This window comes from Rhinolophus sinicus, linkage group LG04 (assembly GCF_036562045.2).
Source record: "Rhinolophus sinicus isolate RSC01 linkage group LG04, ASM3656204v1, whole genome shotgun sequence".
NCBI classification, from domain to species: Eukaryota; Metazoa; Chordata; class Mammalia; order Chiroptera; family Rhinolophidae; genus Rhinolophus; species Rhinolophus sinicus.
The window spans coordinates 171,482,199-171,504,444 of NC_133754.1; the positions used below are offsets into that span (position 1 = coordinate 171,482,199).

General features: G+C 50.8%; 1 protein-coding gene across 7 annotated transcripts in view; it reads left to right on the top strand.

Moving 5' to 3' along the window:
* Nucleotides 1–22,246, top strand: part of COL27A1 (collagen type XXVII alpha 1 chain) — a 135,696-nt gene that overhangs the window by 16,187 nt on the left and 97,263 nt on the right. For 4 of the 7 annotated variants that reach the window (XR_002139439.2, XM_019754574.2, XM_019754573.2 and 1 more), the window contains exons 4-7: nt 4,888–4,941; nt 8,873–8,926; nt 16,648–16,701; nt 18,184–18,237. Coding sequence is in view for 6 of the 7 variants with exons in the window: in XM_019754574.2 (XP_019610133.2) it covers nt 4,888–4,941; nt 8,873–8,926; nt 16,648–16,701; nt 18,184–18,237 (216 nt within the window). In the remaining variant the exon portion in view is untranslated. The remainder of the gene's footprint in view (nt 1–4,887; nt 4,942–8,872; nt 8,927–16,647; nt 16,702–18,183; nt 18,238–22,246) is intronic. The other 3 variants (XM_019754577.2, XM_074330895.1, XM_074330897.1) reach the window with 3 other exon arrangements.

Genomic DNA, 22,246 nt, shown 5'->3' on the forward strand with positions numbered 1-22,246 from the left:
GCTGGGCCCGGGCTGGGGAGGGGCAGGGAGGCTGCGGTTCACAGAAGCTGCACAGAAGCTGCACAGAAGCCCCACACCCGGGAGGAGGAAAGGCAAGGCCTTTTTTATTCATGACCAGGCCGCTGGCATTTGCACTGGTTTGTACTGTTTGCAGGCGTCACCTCGGGGAGACCCGGCCGAGGGCCTGGCCCAGAGCAGATGCTCCGTGACTATCTGTGAATGAAAGAATTTGATCCTTACAAAAAACAACTTGTTCTGACTCCTAGGCAGGGCTCCTTGAGGTTACACAGATCTCTGCTGCTGGTGGGATAAGGAGGCCACATGGAGCGTAAAAGCCCACAGTCTTTAGATTTGGAATGACCTGGGTTTGAACCATTCCCTTATCCAGCCATCCTTTCCTTCTTTCAACAAAGTTGATTAAGTGCCTGGTAGGTGTCAGGTGCTGTGTGACCTTTGACAAGTGACTTAACCTCTCTGAGCATCAGTTTCTGCCTCTGTAAATTGCGGATATGGTATCATCTACCTTTCCAGGGTTGTTGTGTGGATTGAGTGAGATGAGGGATGTAAAGCACCCAATACTAGAACCTGGGTCCCAGTGGATTGTTGTGACTGATGGTTGAGGTGCAGGCATTATTGCACAAAGAAAACCAGGAGGGTGTGGACACAGGAGGACCTTCGTACTGTTGGCGGTTAGGAACTGGGACTAGATCTTGAGAAATTCACCCCTTATACCTGTATCACCTAGAACCCAGGAGAAAGGAGGAGTATTTTGCTCTGTCTTTATGATTTCACTTTTGAGCTCCTACTGTGTGCCAGGCTCTATACTAAGTAGTTTGCGTGCTGTATCCCATGGCTCCAGCTCTGGGTCCTCTCAGAGGAACAGGGTAATTGAGGATAGTTTAAGGAAGGGACTATTTACAGAGCTGCGGGCAGCATCAAAGGAATCAACAGGGGTTGTCATAGCATACGGGTTCGGGTCCGGCTTAAAGGTATAAGGGGAGGGGAAGATATTACCAGAACCCAGGAGAGTTAACACCTGACCAGGGGTCTATGACAGGAGCTGAGGCCAAATTGCATTACAGCAGGGAGGGAGCAGGGAGAGAAATACCCTGCCCACTCTCTCTTTCTGCAGTGGCCTCCCATTGCCCAAACCCAGCCAGAAGCAGACAGCAAGAAAGCCTGGGGATGTAGCCAGTAGAGGTCAGCTTCCCATGGCACACAGTGGATCTGGGGGACAAATGGAGAATAACCAGCACGCACACCTTATCTTGGAAGATGAGTATTACATCCCCATTTTACAGCTGGACACACTGATGCCCAAAGGCACAGGAGATAACGTTACTTTCCCAAGGCCACATGAAGAAGCCCTGTCCCAATAGGCCCTTCACTAGGAGAGAGACTGGGGAAGGCTCAGCATCCTGTGGGCTATTCTTGGCAATAATTGTGGGCTCAGGTGGTCAGAGGCGGGAGGTCCCTTTGAGACCCCTGCCTGCCCCCCCATCAGGCTACAGGCACTGAGCAAAGGTGCAGAGACTGAAAGTTCATTGCAAAGGGTCATGTGGGCAGTTAGCAGCACACTCAGGATTGGACTCAAGTCGCCCAGATTTCAGGCCTGTGAAACTTCTCCTTGCTTGCTGCCAGGAGCCATGCCAGCCAGGACTTCTTTCTGCAAGGCTTGGCAGATGGCTCTTACAGCTGGACATAAGGGTGGACTTGTTCCGTGTAATGGGGTTCCCTAGGTTCGGCTTTCAGAAGCCAGGACCCTTGGGAGAAGCCCAGGGTGGGGGCTTGGTTGTTTCCATGGTTCTGTTTGCACGAGCCTTGAGCCCAGGCCTCATCCACCTCCCCCAGACAGGCCTTCGGCCCCTGCTTCCCTCCCCCTCAGCACTGGGCCCTCTCAGAGGCCCCGTTGTTTGCAGCGTGGAGTGGAAAATCCCACCCCGGCCTTGTGAATCATTCCAGAGTCACCCGCTCAGGCGTTGGGCCCTGGAAAGAAATGGCAGCTTTTTTCCACTGCATGGAGAACAGGCAGGGTCTCAGATCAGGGGAGAGGGGGTGCCTGCCCTCATTCGCCCACTAACAAAGTGAGTACTAAATGGGGAAGGGCCAGGCCTGTGGCTGCAGCTGGGTGCTAGGCAGCCCTGGCTTAGGTTGGTCGAGGAGGGCTGGCTAGACCTGCAGCTGGGGGCTGGGCTGCCATGTCAAGGAGGCAGGCCGTGGACTGACGTCACTAGGCCAGGCCATGGGTCCCAGCTGGCACTTAGAGTCTGCTCTGCAGATGTTGTGGATGAGGTCAGACTCCAGCTTGGATGTCCCCGTTTCTGGGGCAGAAGAAATGCCAAGAGGGAGTGTCCAGGCCTCTGCAGTGGCAGCCCTACCATCTTCCATGAGGGAGCTACACCCACAGAAAGTGTCCCTTCCTGGAGCCCTGCACCAGCCCTTGCCCCTCTGGGCCTTGGCCTCCTTCTCTGTGCGATGGGCATGAGCTCACTTTTCTTCTCCCGCCAGATAACCTAGAGGAGGAAGTCCCTACCACCCTGTAATTCAGGAAGTGCCAACGTTGGGAAGCTTCCAGAATGTTTATTTCAAAGATGCCTAGGGAAGGGAAAGGAATGATCCAAGGTTGCACAGCTAGTCAGAACACATCTGGCCAAGAGTTTCTGTGTGGAAGTTGCGCAGGAGAACAAGTCAAATGGTCTTGGGCTGAATCCAGGCTCTGCCTGTTAGCTGTGCAGCTTTGGGCAAATCACGGTGCTCTTGCTCCACGTCTCTTTGCTTTCTCATCCATTAAATGGACGTGGTAATGATAACGATACCTACTGTAATACTTAGCTTTGGCCTCTGCATTTCCCTTTAATTCTGGGTCACATGAAAGAATAGGGCCACGGAGGGCCTTCTAGGAAGGGAAATATTCTACTCTTCCTGAAAAACAGATGTCGAGGAGGGTGAGTTAAAATCTAGAGCTGGGGAGGTTCCAGCAGCTTGCTGAACAGGCACAACAGCTAACTTTTGCAGCGTTCACTGTGTGCCAGGCACTAGGCTTAGCACTTTTTATAGGTTATCTGTCAGCTAGGTGCTATTATAGCCTTGTTTTATAGTTAAAGAATGAAGCCTTGGAGACTGGAAGTCACTTGCCCAAAGCCACGCAGCTAGTCAGTGGGGAGGCCCAGTGTGAACCCAGGGCCTCAGTCTTCTGCTCCCCGCGGAGGAGCAGGAAGTAGATTGGACCTGGATTCCAATCCTGCAGAACTGGACGTAGGACTAGAGACTGTCCCTCCAGCCTTTCAGGCTCTGGATGAAAGGAAGACGGCTGCCTATTTGGCCAGTGGTACCAGAAGCTCCGAGGTAGCTGGGACTTGTCTGAGGTCACGCAGCAGTGCCCCTCCCTCCCTCCCTCCGGGGCTGGTACCCATATCTGCCTGTCTGGATCTCTCTTCTGGTTGTTATTCATGGACGAGCAAGCACGTGGTGTTCACAGGCCAGAACTGTGAACCGAGGCTGCCCAGCGTGAGGTCTGGATTAATTACCAGCCAAACTGTACTGGGTTTTCAACACTGATTTTAAGTCTGGGCAGGAAACCTGGAATCTCATTGATGGTTATTTGAAACAAATGAATTCCCCAGGCCTCACACATCCTCGAAAGCCTGGCTTCTAAGGCTCTGTGTTCAGTTCTTCAGATCAGGCACTTGGTTAATTGTCATTTACTCCTTGGGGTAGATAGGACAGTAGCTATTGAACCCATTGTGAAGGGGAGCAGCGGAGAACAGACAGGCTGAAGGGCTTGCACAAAGTCTCCAACTATTAAGTGGCAAAACCAAGATTTGGACAAAGGTCAGCCCACAGTTTAGTAAGTCTGTTTGTCTGCTTCCCTTCCTGTGTGAAGGGAAGAGAGGTGAGGCCAGACAGGTGCTCCCTGAATGCCACATTGCAGGCTTAGGCCATTCTCTTGTGGGAAATGGGGAGCCATTAAATGTTACTGAGCAGGAGAGTGCCTTGGGAAGGTGAACCCGGCTGTGGAGGATTGGAGAAGGGAGAGGGCGGGCGCTGGGAGACACATGAAGGGGCTGTTACAGATTCTTGGGGAGCAGTGATGATAAAGGCTGGGCCACTGGAATAGATGCAACATTTGAGTGACGATTACGTACGAGGCACTGTGTGACGCATTTACTGTCACTCATTTCATCCTCTCCATAATACTGTGAAGAAGGTATTATTGTCCCCATTTTATAGGCACAGGCTGGTTGAGGAACTTGCCCAGACCCAGCTGGTAAGTGGCAGCACTGGGATTTGAACCCAGGCTTGTCTGGTGCTTGTGCACTTTATACTGCACTGCACTTCTGTGGTGCAAAGATGCTTCGTGTAACCTTGGACGAGTCCTTTCTCTGCTCTGGCTCTGCAGAGAACTTGGCTGAGTTCTGAGGTCTCTTGCTATTTTATTTTATCAAACATTTGGCTGAGCCCTGGGGAGAGAGAGATGATTCATATTCCCTTATTTCCTTTGAGGAGACCATGGTCTGGTGGGAGAGACAGGCTTCTAAGCAGACAATTTGGTGAATAATATAGAGGCCTTTAAAGTAGAGGGAGAGAGCGGGACTTGGCCCAGATTGGGGGAGAGATCAGGGAAGGATTCCTGGAGGAGGTGATACTCTAAATTAGCTGAGTAATAAAAGATGAGAGCTTCAGAGACTGAGAAATAGCAGCTGCAAAGGCCTGAAAGCCCAAAAGAGCGTAAGTTCCTCAGGCAGGAATCTTAGGGAACTCTTCTTTTTAGCCATGGGAGTTCCATGCCCAGCTACCCCAACAAGCTCTGGACAGGTTTGTTGAATGAATGCTTGAACCTGTTCTCTACTGCCACTTGGCACTGACGCTGTCTTGCTTTTTCTTCAGGGTCCCCCTGGTCTGCCTGGGCTCCCTGGAGCCCCCGGTATGCGGGGGCCTCGGGTAAGTGATCACACATCATCCTTTGGAACTTTGGTTGGCTCTCTGGCCTGCATCCCGCTGGCCCTGAAGTTCCAGCTTTGCTATGATTCCTCAAGTTGTTCCCTGCCCCTCTGTGACATTCATTTTCCACTTTGTCCATGGGCGTCAACTTAGGGCTCTTAAAGGCATTGTGTGGCCAGACATGGAATAGCTATGACCTCCTGCAGGGCCTCAGTTGTCCATTGCGGACAACCTGGGGTGGAGAAGTGGTTTTTGCAGACCATATCTCTGAGCTTATGGGCCTTGGTGTTTGTCCAGGAAAACACTGACTTAGAAAGACATGAGCCTTACATCCATCTTCCCATTTCTTCAGGACCATCCTGGAGTAGGGGTGGTGACATAGGCAACTGGTCAGGCCATGCCAGGGAGGGAGTGAGCTCTCTGTGCTGAGAAATTCAACTGGAAGCTGAAGGATGGCTTGGCAAAGCTGCAGTGGCTGATGTGAGCTAGTGTGAGTCTCTGGGTGATAAACAGCTCCTGTGGGGAACCCCCATGGGTCAGTATAATCATTTATGATCATTCTCATTTTAGGGATAAGAAACCAAGCATTTAATAAATGGCAGAGCCAAGCCTGGAACCCAGACTCTTAACTATATGCTGGGACCCCTCCCTCTTAGAAGGAACTCTGCCCTTTTCCCAAGGGGACTCAGACCCACGGCGCCTGTCATCTGTGCCCAGGCTGAATCAGCCTTTCCCACGCTGGGTGCCTGGTGAGGCCCTGGCAGAGATAGCTGCCTGGGGCATATTTTTAGCTCTGAACCCAGCGGATGGTTCTGGTTATGCAATTACTCGAGCTCTAGTTCCCCTTCAGACCTGGCCCAGTGCTCCCTGGGCCCAGGGCTCTGGAATCTGCTGTCTGCAGTGGCATTTCCTCCTGGCTTTGGAGTCTCCATGGGGCACAAGCCCAGAGCTGGGGACCACAGAGGTGTCAGGGACACTGCTGGCCACAGGACCTTGTGCTCTGGGACCAGGATAAAGCCCTCTGAGCTCACATTGCAGGTCCATGCAGTCCGCCTGTGCTCCCGCACTCCTGAGCCCTCCAGCCCCCGGACCGTTGCTCAGGCTGTCCTCTACATCTGGCATGCCCTCTTCTGTAGTCCTCCTGCATCCACGGCTCAGATCGAATGCCAGCTCCTTTGCTGATGACCACCCCCTTTGCGGAGCTCCTGCAGGACTTTCTCTGCCCCTCTGCATGGCACGGATCAATTTCTAAAACTCCTATCAACCGCTGAACTGTTTACTGCACTACATATGCGTGATCTCATTCCATCTTTCCAGGCATCCTGAGAACTAGGTTCCCATATTATCCTTATTTTACAGGCGAAGAAACTGAGGCTCAGAAAGTGTAGGTTACTTTGCGTAAAGTGTAACATAGAGTAAATGCCAGAGCCAGACTGAACCCAGACAGCCTGACTGCAGAGCCTGTGGTCTTAACCATCTAAGTGCTAATTTTTGTCTCCTCGGCTGAGCCCCTCCGGGCCAGAGACAGGCCCTGCTGACCGTTTTCTTACCCGGTGCGCAGCAGGTGCTGAGCAAGTGTTTGCTGATGAGTTTTGGTCTGTGAGTCAAGAACATTTCCACCAAGACGCTGTGTTGTCTCAGCCAAGTTCCTTCTCCTCTCTGGGCCTCAGTTTCCCAACCTGTAAAACATGTGATCATGGTAAGACATTCTCAAGGTTCCCCCTAGCTCTGAAATTCCCTGAGTGAGTGAAGGCCTGTCCTGATATCCATCTCAGTCTCTTTGTGGGCCGCCCCCCTCCCCACCCCTTTTTATCATCCTGTTTTCTAGACTGGAAATTCCATAGATCATAAAATTCCAAAGATAATGGAATGTTGGGATTAAGTAATCCCAGTTCCTCTCTGCACAGATGGCTCCGGGGCTCAGGCAGGGGGAGGACCTCACCTGAGGTCAATGACATGCCCCTTCCCACCTCCGCATACTCCCGCCACCCTTCGCCCATCGAGGGACACTGGGGAATCCCTGGGCCCTGCCCCCACCCGCCTTTCTGGGCTACAGCATTTATAGAATCGGTCTGCTTGGCTCCCACTCAACTATGTGCTTCGTTTCTCTACAAGGCAGTGGCTGGAGAGGGGTGGGGAGGTGGGGGCAGGGAAGCAGGAAGCCCCCACCTTCACGAGCTGCCGATGGGATAGCTGAGTGCTCCGGCCCACCATCTTTGGGGTAGCTGGGGGGAAGTGGCTACCCTTAAACTCTCATAGCCCATGCCTGGTTCTGGGGTGCTGGTTGGGCCTCTCCTCAAACACCCCCACCCGAACTTTGCCCAATTCAGGCTGAGCTCTGAAATTAGACCCCAGGAATCTGAGGTCTTCCAGATTCCTTAGAGACCACTGAGTCCCAGTCATTCATAGGACAGATGGGGAGACTGAGGCAGGCAGAGGGGAGGCGCAGACATGGTACTAGGTCTTGTCACTTCTGGGTTACAGCCCTGTGACAGCAGACAACACTTTTGGTGGGAAGTTAGGAAGGGCTGGATGGCTGATTATTTTAGAGGGAGAGTCACCCATGACACTGTTATAAATACCTCAGGCTGAATGAGCTTCTGAACACTGTTCTTTCTAGATGTTTTCAGAGAAGGGGAGAGTCTCAGTTCAGGCATCGAGGAAGAGGGAGATGCCTTGGTCGAAATGTGACAGGCTGCAGCTGGAAAATTGGCCTCAGAGAGGGAGGAAGGCAGCAAGTTCATACGCAGCTAGCCAGATGGGTCAAGAAGGGCCAGGGACAAGGGCAGTATGTCTGGAAGCTGGTGTAGCGGAGGGCACCACAGGGCATTTTGAGGTGCCTCTCCCTATCCCCACTGCCTCAGATTATTCCTACTGGACGAAGACCCTCAGGAGTTACCCAATTCTTGGGGCTCTGTTTATACTACTTGGCTGCAAGGCTGTAATTCAGAGCCCTTGCTGGAGAAAGTGGACATAACTGGACCCAGCTGTTGTAGCAGATTCAGATATGTCCTGGGAAAACCCAATGTCATGAATCAGCCCTGGACTTGAAGCCAACAGGCCCTTGTTCTGGCCCTTGCTTGGCCACTACTTTACTGTGTGTCGTTGGCCAAGACTCTTCGACTCTCTGGGCCCAGTCTTACTGGCTGCTCCATGGACCCTGGAGAACACTGTAAGCTCAGAGCCTGTAGGAATAGAAAGGCGAGCTCTGACTCTGTTGTGGCCACAGGAGGGCTGTGCCTTTTTTCAGAAGAGGCCAAGCATTCCCTTCATTGAACTCGCAACTCCAAAGGCTCATACCACAGTCCCGCTGGAGTCGTAAGGGTGGAGAGTTTCTTTTAGGCAGGAGTCCCCAAAGGTTCCCTGGAGGAGGTAGCATTTGAGCCAGAACTTGAAGGATGGGGTGGGATTCAGCTGTAGGGGATGGTTGGGAACGGCATGGCAAAGGTGACGAAAGGAGAAAGTACCAGGCACGGAGCAGGGAAGCAAATAGCTGAGTGTGCTTTGAGCCTGAGGAAGCCAGCTGGGAAGGGCTGATGGAGCCAGCTGGAGAGAGTGTGGAAAGGCGGTAAAATTTAGCTGTTAAGGGCTTGTGCTCTGATGTCACACATCTGAAGTTGAGCTCTAGCTCTGTCCCTTAGCAGCTGGGTGACCTGAAAAATTATAAACTTTTCTGAACACCAGCTTTCTCCTATTCAAGATAGGAATAGTGACAGCACCTACCTTGTGGGTGAATGGATAAAAATGAGATAATGCATGAAAATGGGGTAATGCACCTAGGGGATCCTCTTTAAAAGAGGGCTGCCATCACAATACTACTCAGAGTTGGCTGGAGGGAAGACTCAGCCGATGAACGGAACCTGCCAGAACTACTATAGGAAGTGTAATGACTCCTATTTTCCCTCACCTCTTTGTTTCCTTTCCCTTTCAGGGTCCTCCTGGGCCTTATGGAAATCCAGGCCTACCCGGCCCTCCTGGAGCCAAAGTGAGTATTTGCTGTGGGGTCTAGAGACAGGGCCATGTTTAGAGTGCTTCCTAGCGGCTCCTGGTGGGAGGTTTGCAGAGTGGTACCGAGGAGTCACACCGCGCCACAGGCATTCCCTCAGAAGCTCTCAGGTGCCAAACTCCATGCTGGACTGGGGACAGTGAAGAGTTAGGAGTTTAGCTTCTGGTTGGGAGCGAGTGGGGGCGGGGCGGGGGTGTGAGGGCAGCTGGAATCCAGAACCCTCAAAGGGAGTAGAACAAAAGGTCATTTGATGCTAAATAGGGAGGGCCTTGAAGGTCCGACTAGGGATGTGAGGTTTACTGGGTGCTAAGATGAACCCTGGGGAGGCATGTCAAGTTTTAGCAGGGGACGGACACAGAAAGATCACTGGATGCCATGTGGAGGAGGGTCTGAGGGTGGCAGAGTGGAAACAGGGAGACCTGGTGATCCAGGGGAGAGATGAGGCTCGCCTGGGCCAACTCTGAGTTGTGGGAGGAGGGGAAGTGGCTGTATTCGCAATGTGGAGGTTGGCAAGGTAGAGAGGACTCAATGATGGACGAGAGGTGAGAGGTGGTGGCTTTCCAGTATTAGCCTGGGTGACTGAACCTGGGAACCCTGGAGAAGGAATAAGATGACATTGCGTTTGGGAACTTGTAGCCCAGCCAGATAGAGATGATTCCTGGACAGACATTCGGAAACTTAGGAGAGCTCTGAGCTGGAGCTTGAGCCTTGAGGGGTGGCTGGCACAGAGAACCTTCTGGGCAGTCCCCACCTCACTTTTGGCTGAGAGCACAGAGTGGCTGGTGCTCTGATGACTGTGGGGCAAGTCCTGCCCCAGAGCTCCTGTCTGCTCCTGGGGCTTGGGCAGAGAACAGGGCTGTCCGGGACGGTGCATGGAGCGAGAAGCAAGGATGCTAAGAGGAGTGCCGGGCCAGCAAGACTTCTCACAGCGAAGTCCTGAGGAATGGCTGGAGAAAAGAAGGAGGGGAGGGAAGGTGCAAGGTCAGGGAAGACAAGAGCTCAGTGACAGTGCGTGGGGCAGGCCAGGAAGGGCAGAGGGATTCCTGGGTAGGGGGACGTCCAGCCCAACCTGTCATCAGTGGGGTAACCAAGTGAAAAGCACCCCAGGCTTTGATTGGCTCAGACCCCAGGCCATTCTTTGTTTACCCAACTGTAAAGGTTCCGTGACTTAAGGAAAGCCATTAATCTACTGGTCCCAGGTCAGGCAGTGAGTGACGGCTGAGCAGACTCCAAAGGCCAGTCCTGACTCCTGGAGCAGAGCTCTTCTGGTCCACCAGCTTGTCTGGGAGTTTGGGACAAAGGTCATACACAGGTAGCCCTGGATATGTCAATCTGTGGCACCAGAATGCTGATGCAGTCGCACCAGGCTCACTCCCGGTAGGTCCATGACTCCACAGCAAAGGGTTGGGCTGGGGTTCTTCCTTGGAAGGCGAGCACAGAGGCCTCAGGTACCCAGTGCCCAGCAGCTGCCTGGAAGTGCTCTGGGTTTTCACAAGGAAAACACTGATGATAATAACCACCGTATATTGGACCCTTACAGTGTCCTGGGTACTATGTGTGCACTTTATGTAGATTATTTCATTTGGTCTCTGCAAAGACCTAATAGATGGGTGGCAATACTATACCCATTTACAGATGGGGAAACTGAGGCTCCGGCAGCTTAAGACACTGTCTAGGAGATGGCAGCAGGATTGTCCCCTGGGAGGACATGCTCCCAGGGTGGGTGGCGGTAAGACTTTTGAAGGGACCTCCTTTGGAGACTTCTGCTTTGCAGAGGTCTCAGTTCTCCCAGGTTGTGAAGTACATCAAGATGGTGAGAATCAGCAGCTGTTTTGAATGGCCAGGTTTGCTCAGGAGCACACCTATCTGGTCTGGGAGGTGAGGCCGGTCTTCCTTGAGGGTGGGAAGGTTGAACTGAGGTCTAAAGTGCTGCAGGTGACTGGGCAAAGGGGCAGGAGGAGGCTGGGAGGGCAGCAGACCTGTGGGTGGTGGTAAGACTTTTGAACTATGTCCAGGGAGCAGTAGAAATATATACAAAGGTTTTCAGCAACCTGATCAGATGAAGGCAACATGATCAGATGAAGTCTGGAAGGGCCACTCAGGTAGCTTGAGAAGCAGGGCCTGGCTGGTGGCCAGTAGGGTGAGGCTGGCTAGTGGGAGGTGTAGAGCTGCTCTGATACGGATGCTGATGCTGGCCCATGGTGCTGGGCAGGTGGAATGCAGGGCCTTGGTGCAGGTGAGGAGTTCTGGGCCAAAGGCAGGCAGGACTCCAGCTATGCCAGAAAACCAGTACTGTCCACGTGGGGCGATGAAGCTCCTGGCCTCAGTCTTCTTGGCAGCCGGCTATTCCACCACTGGTGGGGTCTGCTCAGTTTGCAGTGAATTGCTCAGGATTGTTATGGGCTCTTGGGCACTGGGGCAGGACAGGCAGGTGGAACAGGGCACGCTGGGCGACCTCAGTGACTGCTAGGAGATCTGGTGGGAACTGAGCTGGAAACAGCCTGACAGGGTTCCCAGGCCTTGCACCCCAGCCGACCTTTCCCCTTCCTCTGAGTAGGGCATGCTCTTTAAGGAAAATGTGGAAAAGTCTAGAAAGTATCAAGAAAACATCTAGTCTCCTGCAGGGACCTTGCCCAGTGATCAGCACTCGTGCATTTTTAGTATCCCATGTGGGACTTTGCGGGGCAGGTGTCATTACTCCAGTTGACAGATGAGGAAACTAAGGTCCAAAGTGGCTGAGTAACTTGTCCAGGGTCACATTTCTAAAATGTGGCAGAAACAGGATTTGAACCTCTACTGTCTGACTTCAAAACCCGTACTTTTAGCCAAAATGCAATTCAGCTCCACAGCTCTCTGACCTTCCTCTGTGGATTAAACAATATATATTAATCGACATGTATATAGATATAGATATATATGTGTATACACATACATGCATGCATACATACATATGAGTGACTTAAAGTACCCTTGCACATAAGTGCTGTTATAAATGTTTAGCTGTTATTTTATTAACAATTGCTGTCTAGAAAGATTGAACCAGTTCATGCTGCAAATTAGAGGAAGCTATTTTAAAAAGATAATTCTTATTGTTTTCACTTCACTTCACTTCATTGATCAGTGAGAGTGCTTTTCTTCTGTGTTTTCCATTTGTATTCCACCATTTATGGGTTTGTTTATTTTGGGGGTTCGGATGTTGCTGTCTGTTCTTGATTTGTAAAACATTATTTAAGTTTATATGTTAAAGTTATTAAGACTTCACCTACCTTACAAATATTTTCCAGTTTATTGTTTGCCTGTTAAAGAGTATTCATGATGATTTTCACAAATGGAAGTGTTATCTATTCTTTTTGCACTGATAATAATAGTCATTTCATAATACCATTTGTACACAAAAGCTTTAAACCATCTGGAATTAATCTTCAAGGGAGGGGTGATATGAGGTAGGGCTCTGATTTTACTTTCCCTACAATTGTTAACCATTTATTAAATAACGTTTCCTCCACTGATTACTATATGATACATCAGGGTCTATTTCAGGCTGTTCAAGTGTTTCATTGCTGTTTGTATTTTTTTATGTTAGTAAAATACTATTTTATATTATGCCATTTACTATCTTTACACTGTGTGTCTTCCCACTCATGTTCTTTCAAAGTATTTCTGTCTATTTATTCTGTCAGATATACTTTATGCCCGTCTTAATAATTTTCCTTTTAAAAACCCTCTTGGGGTTTTATTGGAATTGTATTACATGTGTATATTAATTTGTGAAGAATTAGCATCTTTAAAATATTAAGTCTTCCCATTTGGTTCAGTGTTTTTAATGTTTCTTAGTAAACTTTTATAGCTTTTATTGCATAAGCCCTGCACAGTTCTTATTAAGTCTATACTTAGAAATTTTATATTGTTGTTGCTGTTATGAATGGAATATTTTCCTCATTATATTTTTCTAGCTGGCTCTCAGCTATTGAACAGAACTGTTGACTTTTGTGTTTTTGTCCTTTTTATGTTTATTTTATAGCCATGCCCTTTACAGAATTATTAATTCTAACATTATTTCAATTAGTTCTCATGGATTTTCTAGACAGTCACTCCTATTGTTTGCAAAGAAGGGCATACTTTTGTCTTCTTTTCCTCGAAAGTTTAGTGGTCTTATTTTCCTGCCTTATTGCATGGGCCAGAACTTCTAAACACAGACAATAGAAGTGATCATGAGAGACCCAGTGACTCTTTAGAGGATATTCGAGGGCTGGGGCCAGATCTGACCCAGAGTTGTCTCTGGGGACCCCATTCATTCATTTGCTTATTTGTGAAATATTTTTTGATGCCTCCTCTAGGCCAGGCCCTGTGCTGGGTATTCAGGATCAGAGAGGCCTTGCGCAGGGACTGGCCCAGCATTTCCCAATCCTTTGTGATTTGTTCCTCCGTTGCCTCAGCCCTTCTCTAGGCCTCACTGACCCAGAGCCTGCTATTCTTGCCACCTCCCAACCCTACCTTCAGGAAAGGAGATTATAGTTCCCATTCCAGCTACATTTATAGCGTTTATGGTTAAGATCTACCTTCTCATCTATCTACTAGTTCCCTAATGCTCTGTTAACTAGTCCAGACAGAGTCTACTGTTCCCTACACAGAGAGGGAAAGGCGTTTGTCCAAGGTCACATAGGCTCATGGCTGGAGAGCGAGGTCTGGCAAGCAGGTTCTTGTCCTCAGCAAGGTACAAACAATTAAGTAGAGTTTATGTATGCCTTATATCTCTTACTGGGGAATTTGTAGGAGTCTGGCTGGGAAGACATAATCTCTTTTCCATCCCAGACGTCACACCATCATCTGACCAGGGTACCTGGAACATTCCTTGAGCTTTAACTTCAGTGGCTCTTTCCTTGTCTTCCTCCGTCTTTAACTTAGCTGTAAGTCCTATTAGGGATTTACCCTCAGTCTGGGTCAAGTTCTCCCCACTTACTCTTGGACTCCACGTGTCACCTGCAGAATATTGAAATATAAAGAGCTTGGGCTCTGGAACTAGACTGTCTGAATCTAAATCCATTTTACTAATTCTATGACCTCAGACAAGTTATTTATCCTCTCTGTGCCTTAGTTTCCTCATCCGTGAAATGGGAATAACGATTGTTTTACCTCATAGATTTATGTGTTGAGGGCTTAGAAGAGCACTTAGTAAATGCTAGTGCTTATTATCATTTCCTGTCTTCTGGTTTCTCCCTCGAGCGTTCCCCATGGGCAAGCCCTGTGTTCTGTTCCCCACTGAGGTATTCCCCATAGTCATCATAAGACTTGGCTTATAGGAGATGGTCAATAAGGATCTGTATTAATGGATGTTGTCCTTGGGCCAAGAATACATCCCAAGCACTGTGCTGCTGCTGAGAATGCAGAGAGAAACCCATAAACAACCAAAATGCCCGGGATCCTTACCTTGCAAAGGAACAAGTCCATCATCTCTTTGGGTCTTAGTTTCCCCTTTTATAACATGACAGAATAGGATACATGGAGGCCCACCCCTGAAAGCTTTTTAGGCCCGGCTCCTTTACCAGCTGTAGACCGAGGTGGGCAAGGGCAGGGTGGAGAAAGCTGCTGTCCTTTTTTGGCTGCTGGAATCCTGGGTAGCCCTGGGCCTGGCCTTGCACCATGGACATAAAAGGCTTGTTAGCAGTCCAGGGTGAGAAAGTGTCTGTGAGGGGCAGCGACAGTGTGAGATCCCTGAGGGCGGGTTCTGAAGAAGTGACCTGAGGGGCCCGGGTGGAAGGAGAGTTGGAGTCCTAGTTGGGAGGGGCTGCCCTTCAGCCTGGGGCGACTAGAGGGTGTGGCAGAAGTACCCAGGCTTATTTGTAAATGAGAGTTGTGAACTCAGACAGACCAGGGGTGAGTCAGACCAGGTAGGACCTTGCCTCTTACCTATGTTTTACCCCAGACTGTGACTCAGCCTCTCTGAACCCTGGTCTGAACCCTGCTCTTGGTCCTGAGTTGCATCAAATGGGTGTTAAGAGGACTAATGGAGTTGCTGCCTACGGTGGGCCTGGCACAGCATTGGGCGCAGAGTAAGTGGGCAGTGGAAGGCTGTTCCTTTCCCTCTTTCTGGCCCTGTCCAGTTCAGAATGCAATGATTTCTTGTGAAGAGTGACTGAGTCAGGATTTGGAAGAAGAAAAGAACCAAATGGGAATTAATTAAAGTTGGCCAAACCACCTCTCCTATGTGTCACGTCTAATATCTTACTGGCTTTTTGCCAAGAAATCTGGGAAGCTGGCAATTTGCGTGCATGTGTATGAGTGTGCACATGTGAGTGTGTATGCATGTGCCATGTGCATGTACCTGTGTGTGCATATATGTGCATGTACCCATGCATGTGTGTGCATGTGCCCTTATGCATGTGTGTGTCCACATGTGTGCACATGTGTGCAGGCCTATGTGTGTGTATGGCGCAGCTCCCATTTTAAAGGTGAGGAAACGGGAGCTCAGAGAAGTGAAGTGACTTGCCTGAGGTCCCACTGTGAGTCCCTGACTTCACCCCAGGACTTATGACTCAGGGTCCAGCTGGGGGAGGGAGCGTGGGTGGGGAACAGAGATCGGGGCTCTTGGAAGGTGACATCAGGGTGGACGTACTTTTCAAAGGGTTGTTTCCTGAGTAATTTCACCAAATTGGGTCCAATGAGCGGGCCCGCAGCCAGGCGCACTGCTCAGCCCTGTTGGAGATGCAGCTGGTGAACTGCCCGGGCCCTTTCTCCGAGCCCCACGCGCTTAGGAGCTAGAATCCTTAGGATGGGGACACTCCCAAATGCTAGGCACAAAGAAGGGGTCCTTGTCTCTGACTGGAGACCTGCTGCTTGTCATTTTCTCCCTGTTTTACTGCCTCTTCTAACTCATCTTCTGGGTTCTAGTCTTAGCTCTGCCGAAGCCTCATCTTGGGGGCTCAGACAGTCCCATTCCTTCTCTGGCCTCACTTTCCCAGAATGTGTTATGGGGGTAATAACACTTCCCTTGCCCACTTCCTCAGGCGATTGGGAGACTCTAGTGAGGTAAGGAATATTGCAGACTGTACACAGATATAAGTGCGTGTTGCTCTACTGACCCTGGGTAATTGGAGCGGTGAGGTGAGCGTACTGAAAAATTGAAAAGAATTGGTCATGCCTCTTGTACGTGTGTCTCAGAAGCTCTCTGAGAGCCCCAAGGGAACAAGCCCGGAGGCAGTCCTAGCAGCACTCGCATGCAAGATCACGTCTGCTGTATGTGGACCCAGACTGGGGAGGACACACTTAAGCTGCATCTTGAAGAATGTTTATTGTCTGGCTAATGATGACTAGGGGATGGTTTTCTAGGTGGGAGTGACTGTCTGAGCAAGGGCCTGGCAGCAGGGAAGTGCAAGGCATGGCTGAGGAATGGGACGTGGTCCAGGAAAGGGCAGAAGGGACCCTGTCTGTGTGTTTGTCTGGTGAAAGGAGAGCAAAGTCTGGTCAGGATGGCTGGGACCAGATGACCAAAGACTTGGGACACAAAGGAGGGGTTTGGACTTTGTCATCATGCAATTAATGGGGAGCTATGGAAGGTGTTAGAGCCAGGGAGTAACGGAGCTGTGGGGGAGGGCCATGGAGGGGAGGGCATTGAAGCATGGGACAGGGCTTAGAGCAGAGTCTGTGGGGAGACACGCTCTCTAGATGACTCAGCAGCCAAAGTGGAATTGTTTTTGTTTCAGGGACAGAAAGGGGACCCGGGGCTCTCACCAGGAAAGGCCCACGATGGGACAAAGGTAGGTTTCCAGGGACCCCAGAGGTCAGGGCAGCAGGGGAGTGGACAGCAGGGAAACCGTCAGGCTCTGGGCCGAGCCCTTCTAACAGAGGCCACTACATGACAAAGTCAGGGAGGTGGGAAAGTCTGGAAAGGTCAACATATGGTTTGGCTTTTTTCCTTGAAGTTCTTCCAACTTTCCCTATACCAAACCCAAAGCTATTTCCTGCTGTCTTCTTCTGAGGTTGCAGCCAATAAAATTGACAGGTTTTGCCTATGGATATACTCTTGGTGAGTGTCCTTTTGCATGATACCCTATATGGCATTCTGCAGGACCTGCTCAATGACACACGGCATCCAGAAGCTTCTTGGTAGCACATGCCCAGGAAGCTTCCAAAAGATATTCAAAGTCCTCTCTGAGGTTGTTAATTTCAGGAGATAGGTCTGTAAATGTCTAGGAGGTAGCAAGGGAACTGACCAGAGATTCAGGGCTCCGCAAACACCAAAGGCTATGAGACCAGAAGGTTCTCCTATGGAAGAGGAAACACTTAGGCCAAAGGATTTCATCCATCCCTGAGGCATCCACCCCATAAACTAATCAAGGGACCAGGAGGGAATGCAGGACAAGTGGGGATAGGGGAACCCAGAAATCCAAGTAGGGTCCCCCTGCGTCTCCTGGAAGGAGTGCTCCAGTTTGCCTGGCTTCCTTCTGGATACTAAGAGCCCTCCTGGTAGGCAGAACACTGCTTCTCCACCCAGCCTCATGTGCTTTGGCACATAGAAGTGGTAGCTCCCTTCAATTTCCCCGAGACACAGGTGTCTCATTCCTTCATATCCTCATCGATAAGGTTTTCATTCGTTACACTGGGTGTAAATGTTCACATACACTCCCATCTCTCACTCATTGGAGCCTTATAAGCCAGGGCAGATGGGCCCAACTTGGAGAGGAGAAAATAGAGGCCCCAGAGGCAGGTGGCTTGCTGGAGGTCACACAGCTGCTCAGGTGCAGAGCAGGATGGGTACCCAGGTCTGCTGAAGTCCAGGGGCTCAGGCTTCTCTCTTGTGCCTGGGTTGTCTGTTCTTGGGTCTCATGGTGGTGGCAGAAATGCCTTCTTTGATGACCACCATACCCAGCAAGGATGAGGAATGCAGAGAGAAAGAGCTGATTAGAACAGGACAAATGAATTGCATGTCCTCTGGGACAGTGGTTTACAAACAGTGGTTCTCAAATATTTAGCAGCAAGACCCATTTCCCAAGTGATAACCTATGCTGACGTCCAATATAGAAAATAGATCAAATGGAGTGGCTGGGTTGAGTGGGGAGGGGCAGGGTACCCTGCCCACTTGGTTGCCCTCACCTTCCTCAGAGGCTCCCAGTCTTCTCTGAAGTCTCTGGGCCTCCACGAATCCTGTTTACAAACAACTGGCCATGCAAAGTCACACTTTCAATTTAAGTGTCTCTGCTCCCATTCCCCCAGCTCACCCCCTTGTCTGTGTTTTGCAGGGCGACGTGGGCTTGCCTGGGCTCCCTGGGAATCCAGGACCTCCTGGACGAAAGGTACATCTTAGTTTTGATGCTTTGCTTTGCCTACGGGTCTTCCTAGCCGGTGGGGTCATCTGGCAGGAGAGCTATGAGCTGCCTGCCCCCCAGTCCTCCTCTCCCTAGCCCCAGCCCAGCTCCTTTGATTGGCAGGAGGTGAGAGGTCCGTACTTGCCTGGGGGCGGGCAGCATGTTGGCTTGGAGTAGGGCCCCCCCAACCATGGTTCTTGGGTGTGAGGAAAAGTGGCCCTGGTTTGCTGTCCTTCCTGTAGGGGTCCAGCCATGCCTGGGAGGCCATCCAACCCAAGGAGTACACATGGTGGTGGAAGGAATAGTGTCAGAGCCAGGAGGGCCCTCATTGGCCCGGCTCTATCTCTAACCGGCTGAGAAGCCTTGGGCTTACATATCCCCTCCCTGAGCCTCAACCTCCTCCTACCTGGGATGGAGACAATAACCCCCTTCCCGTGACTCCCCTGCCTGGGGCTGTCAGCTTGGAGCAAGGCCTGGAGCAGAGAAATTGGGAGAGGGTCCTGGGGTCAGCCAGACCTGGGTTCTACTCCCCGTTCCACTATTTCCTAGCTGTATGAGCTTGGGCAAATCAATAACCTTTCTGAGTCTAACATTCGTCCCTCCTTGGTACGCTGCAGGGGAAGGGATGCTCTGTAAAGCAAGTGAGTTCTCTTTACCTTCTGAGCTGTTGTCATGCTGCCCCCACCCCCATCCCTGCTTCAGCCATGCTGGGGGAGTTCTCTAACCGCCCTTAGGGGGAAGTCTGCCGTTTTCCTAGATGGTGGGTCTCTGTCCCCTAGATTTCTTCCCAGTTTCCCAGACTTAACTCTAGTTGTGCCCACTCCAGGAAGTCCTGCTGAAACCTCAGCCATCAAGCCAGGACCCTCCATTCTGCTCAAGGTCCCCTAGCCCATCTTAGCTTAGTTACTTTCACCCCGAGTTCAGCCTCACCAACCAGACCATGCAAATCTGGTTTGCCGCCTTCCCTACCGAGTCTGGCATGTAGTAGATGTGGTAGGGCCTACATGTAGTAGGTGTTCAGGAAGCAGGGGGAGGATGATGTAGGCCAGGGGTCGATTGCTTTTTGCAGGGAAATCTGCCACTGCTGATGGGTTTTCCAGTAGATCCATCAGCCTAGGGCCATGTCCTAAGCTTCTACTCTGGCTCCCAGCTGTGGCCACAGCTGCCATGTCTCTGGGCCACCTGCTTCTCATCTGCACAGCTGTGGTGCTTCCTGGCTCCATCCTGTCCCTGCTTTGACTGTCCCAAAGGCACAGGGGACTTGGAGCATCACGTCCCCCTCACGCCTTTTTGTTCCACCCTCTATGGTTAGAGCAGGCCACACTATGAATCTAAACAGTCCAGACCCAGACTGGAGCCTGTAACTGCCTGTGAGCTGTGGAAACATGGAATTTTCTGGCTCAGAGAACACAGAGGGACGCCCTCTCCCCACTCACTTCCCCTCTGGGCTCTAGCACTTTCTGATGGATGAGGTGTGAATGGAAAGTCTCCTTCCAGCCCTGGCTCATAAAGCAGCCGGTGGTGGTCTCGCTCTGCATGGTGGTGGGAGTCTAGCAGAGGTGATGGGAGATGGGAAAACAGACTGGACCAGCTCCCGCCTGGGTTCCAGGGTCCCCTGCTTTTGGCAGATGTCCAGGGAGGCCAAGAGCCCCCAACCAAGAGGGACCAGCTCACCTGAGCAGGGAAGTGTGTCTTGTCTAAATTAAGGAAAAGCCTCCCTGTGGCTGGAAGACTATTTGGCAAAGCCATTTACACTGAGTCCCTCTGCCCCGGTCCAGGCAAACATGGAGGAGTTTGGTCTGTAGCAGACCAGTGTCATCTGCTCACAGAGAGCAGTGGGCAGAACATGGGGGGAGCTCAGGTGCTCAGTCATCAGGTTCAGAGGAGAGGACTGATGCAGAGGGCCACCATGCCTGGAATTATCACTATTTATAAGCAGTCTCTTTCACAGCCATCTGGTGACAATAGTGAACACTTTGCCCTGTTCTGTTGGGTGGTTTTGCTGCCTCATCTCATGTGGGAGCCTCAGTAAAAAGGAGACATCAGTGGGCGAAAGGTGAGGTCAGCCTCCTCTTTGCTCACCAGCATGATGAATTTTGGTGTCACCTCAGACTGACAGCAATAATCCTATTCATGCTTTTATTCAACAGAGTTGATTGAATGCCTACTATGTGCCAGGCACTGAGCTGAATAAATAGACAAAATTCCTGTCCCCTCAGAGCTTTTATTCTTGTGGGGGGAGACAGATCATTTAAAAAACCAGTAAAAATATAAGATATGTTAGAAGATGAAAAGGGCTATGGGAAAAAATAGGCAAAGAAAGAGAGCTTGGATTGGGAGCATTCCCATACTAAATAGTGTGGCAAATTAGAGGTGGCATAAAGAGTTAGTAGCCCTCATCATACTGTTTCTTCACAATAGCCTCCAAAAGCCTCCAGGAGGTAAGGCAGTGTGGGGCCCACTTTACAGCTAAGAAAGCCAAGGCCCAAATAGGTCTCATTCATTCATTCATTCAATCAGTCATTCAGCAAATATGTACCTATATACCTATCCCCCACCCCTTCATGCCGACACTGGTGTTAAATGAAAATGAGATTATTGAGGGGCCTCATGAAGGGTGAAATCTGCATCAGTGGTTCCCAGCTCTGCTGTGCATTAGAACAAGCTTGGGAGCTTGGGCCCCACCACAGAGATCCTGGTTCAGTTGGTCTGAGTGGGACCCGGGCACAAGATTGTCATATGCAGCCAAGACAGAGAACCACTGGTTTAGTGGAAATACCTTTCATGCTCACTAAGCAGCAGATCAGGGGTTTGAACCCACGTCTCTGACCCTCAGGCCCTTTCTCCTCAGCACTGATTGAAACAGCTTCTTAAAAAAGAGCAGGCCCATCAATTAAAAAAGGTTCCCCACCTGAGGAGTTTCCATTCTCTGCATCCATCTGCGATGCTGCTGAAGGGCTTTGCTGAGCCAGTTCCCGAGGGCTGGGCAGGTGCATAGACCAGGTCAGACAGACCTGGATGAATCCAGCTCTATCCCTCTCCTGCTGTGTAAGCTTGGGCACGTGACCTTACCTCACTGAACCTCAATTGCTTCATGGAGTGGTTGGGAGGGTTAAGTGAGATGTGACATCCCCAGGACCTAACACCGGGCTGGCACATGGTAGGTACTGCATACATCTTTGTTCAATGAATGAATAATCATGATGATCTTGAAGGAGAAGCCGTGAAGGTCTTGCTTGTCTGGTCCCATCAATCATCTTGTTTAGCTAACGGTTAACCAATCTCCACTAGCCAAGAAGTTTGCCACAACCCCATCTGCACCTTAGGAGGGCGGAGTCTCATGTGGTCCCTAGTCTGACCCCGCCTTCTCTTGTAGAGCAGTGCTTCTCAACCGTGGTTTTGCACCCCAAGGAACAGTTAGCAATGTCTGGAAACATTGTTGGTTGTCACAACTGGGAAACTGTGGGGTGGGGGTGGGGTGCTACTAACTTCCAATTGGTAGAAGCCACAGATGCTGCTAAATATCCTACGATGCACAGGACCACTGCCCCTCCACAATGCTTACCCAGCCCACAGTGCAGCCGAGCCAGTGCTGAGAAACCCTGCTGTGTAGGAACCCTCACTCCATCCAATCCTATCTGCCCTTTGGTACTCATTCTTCCTGGCTCCCTCCTGAGTTCCTCACTCTGACCATGAGTCCTCCCTATGCCACCTGAGTTGGCCACCATCTGTGAGAAGTTGTAATCAAATGGGAGGGAAGAGGGGGAAATCTGGGACCATTTTTGGGGAGCATGATTAAGGCTGCCTGAGATGATCTGCAGAACTCCCAGTTCTACTTGGATGTAGCATCCCCAGTTCTATGCAGAGTGTCTACTGAGAACCTTCTCTAGGCTCCCCTGCTGTGGAGCTGCTCTGGGCTTCTGGGGTGCATGGTTACTGCCATTTCTGAGATCCAGTTCCCCTCTGCTCTCCAACCCGCCACCTCCATCAGGCCTCA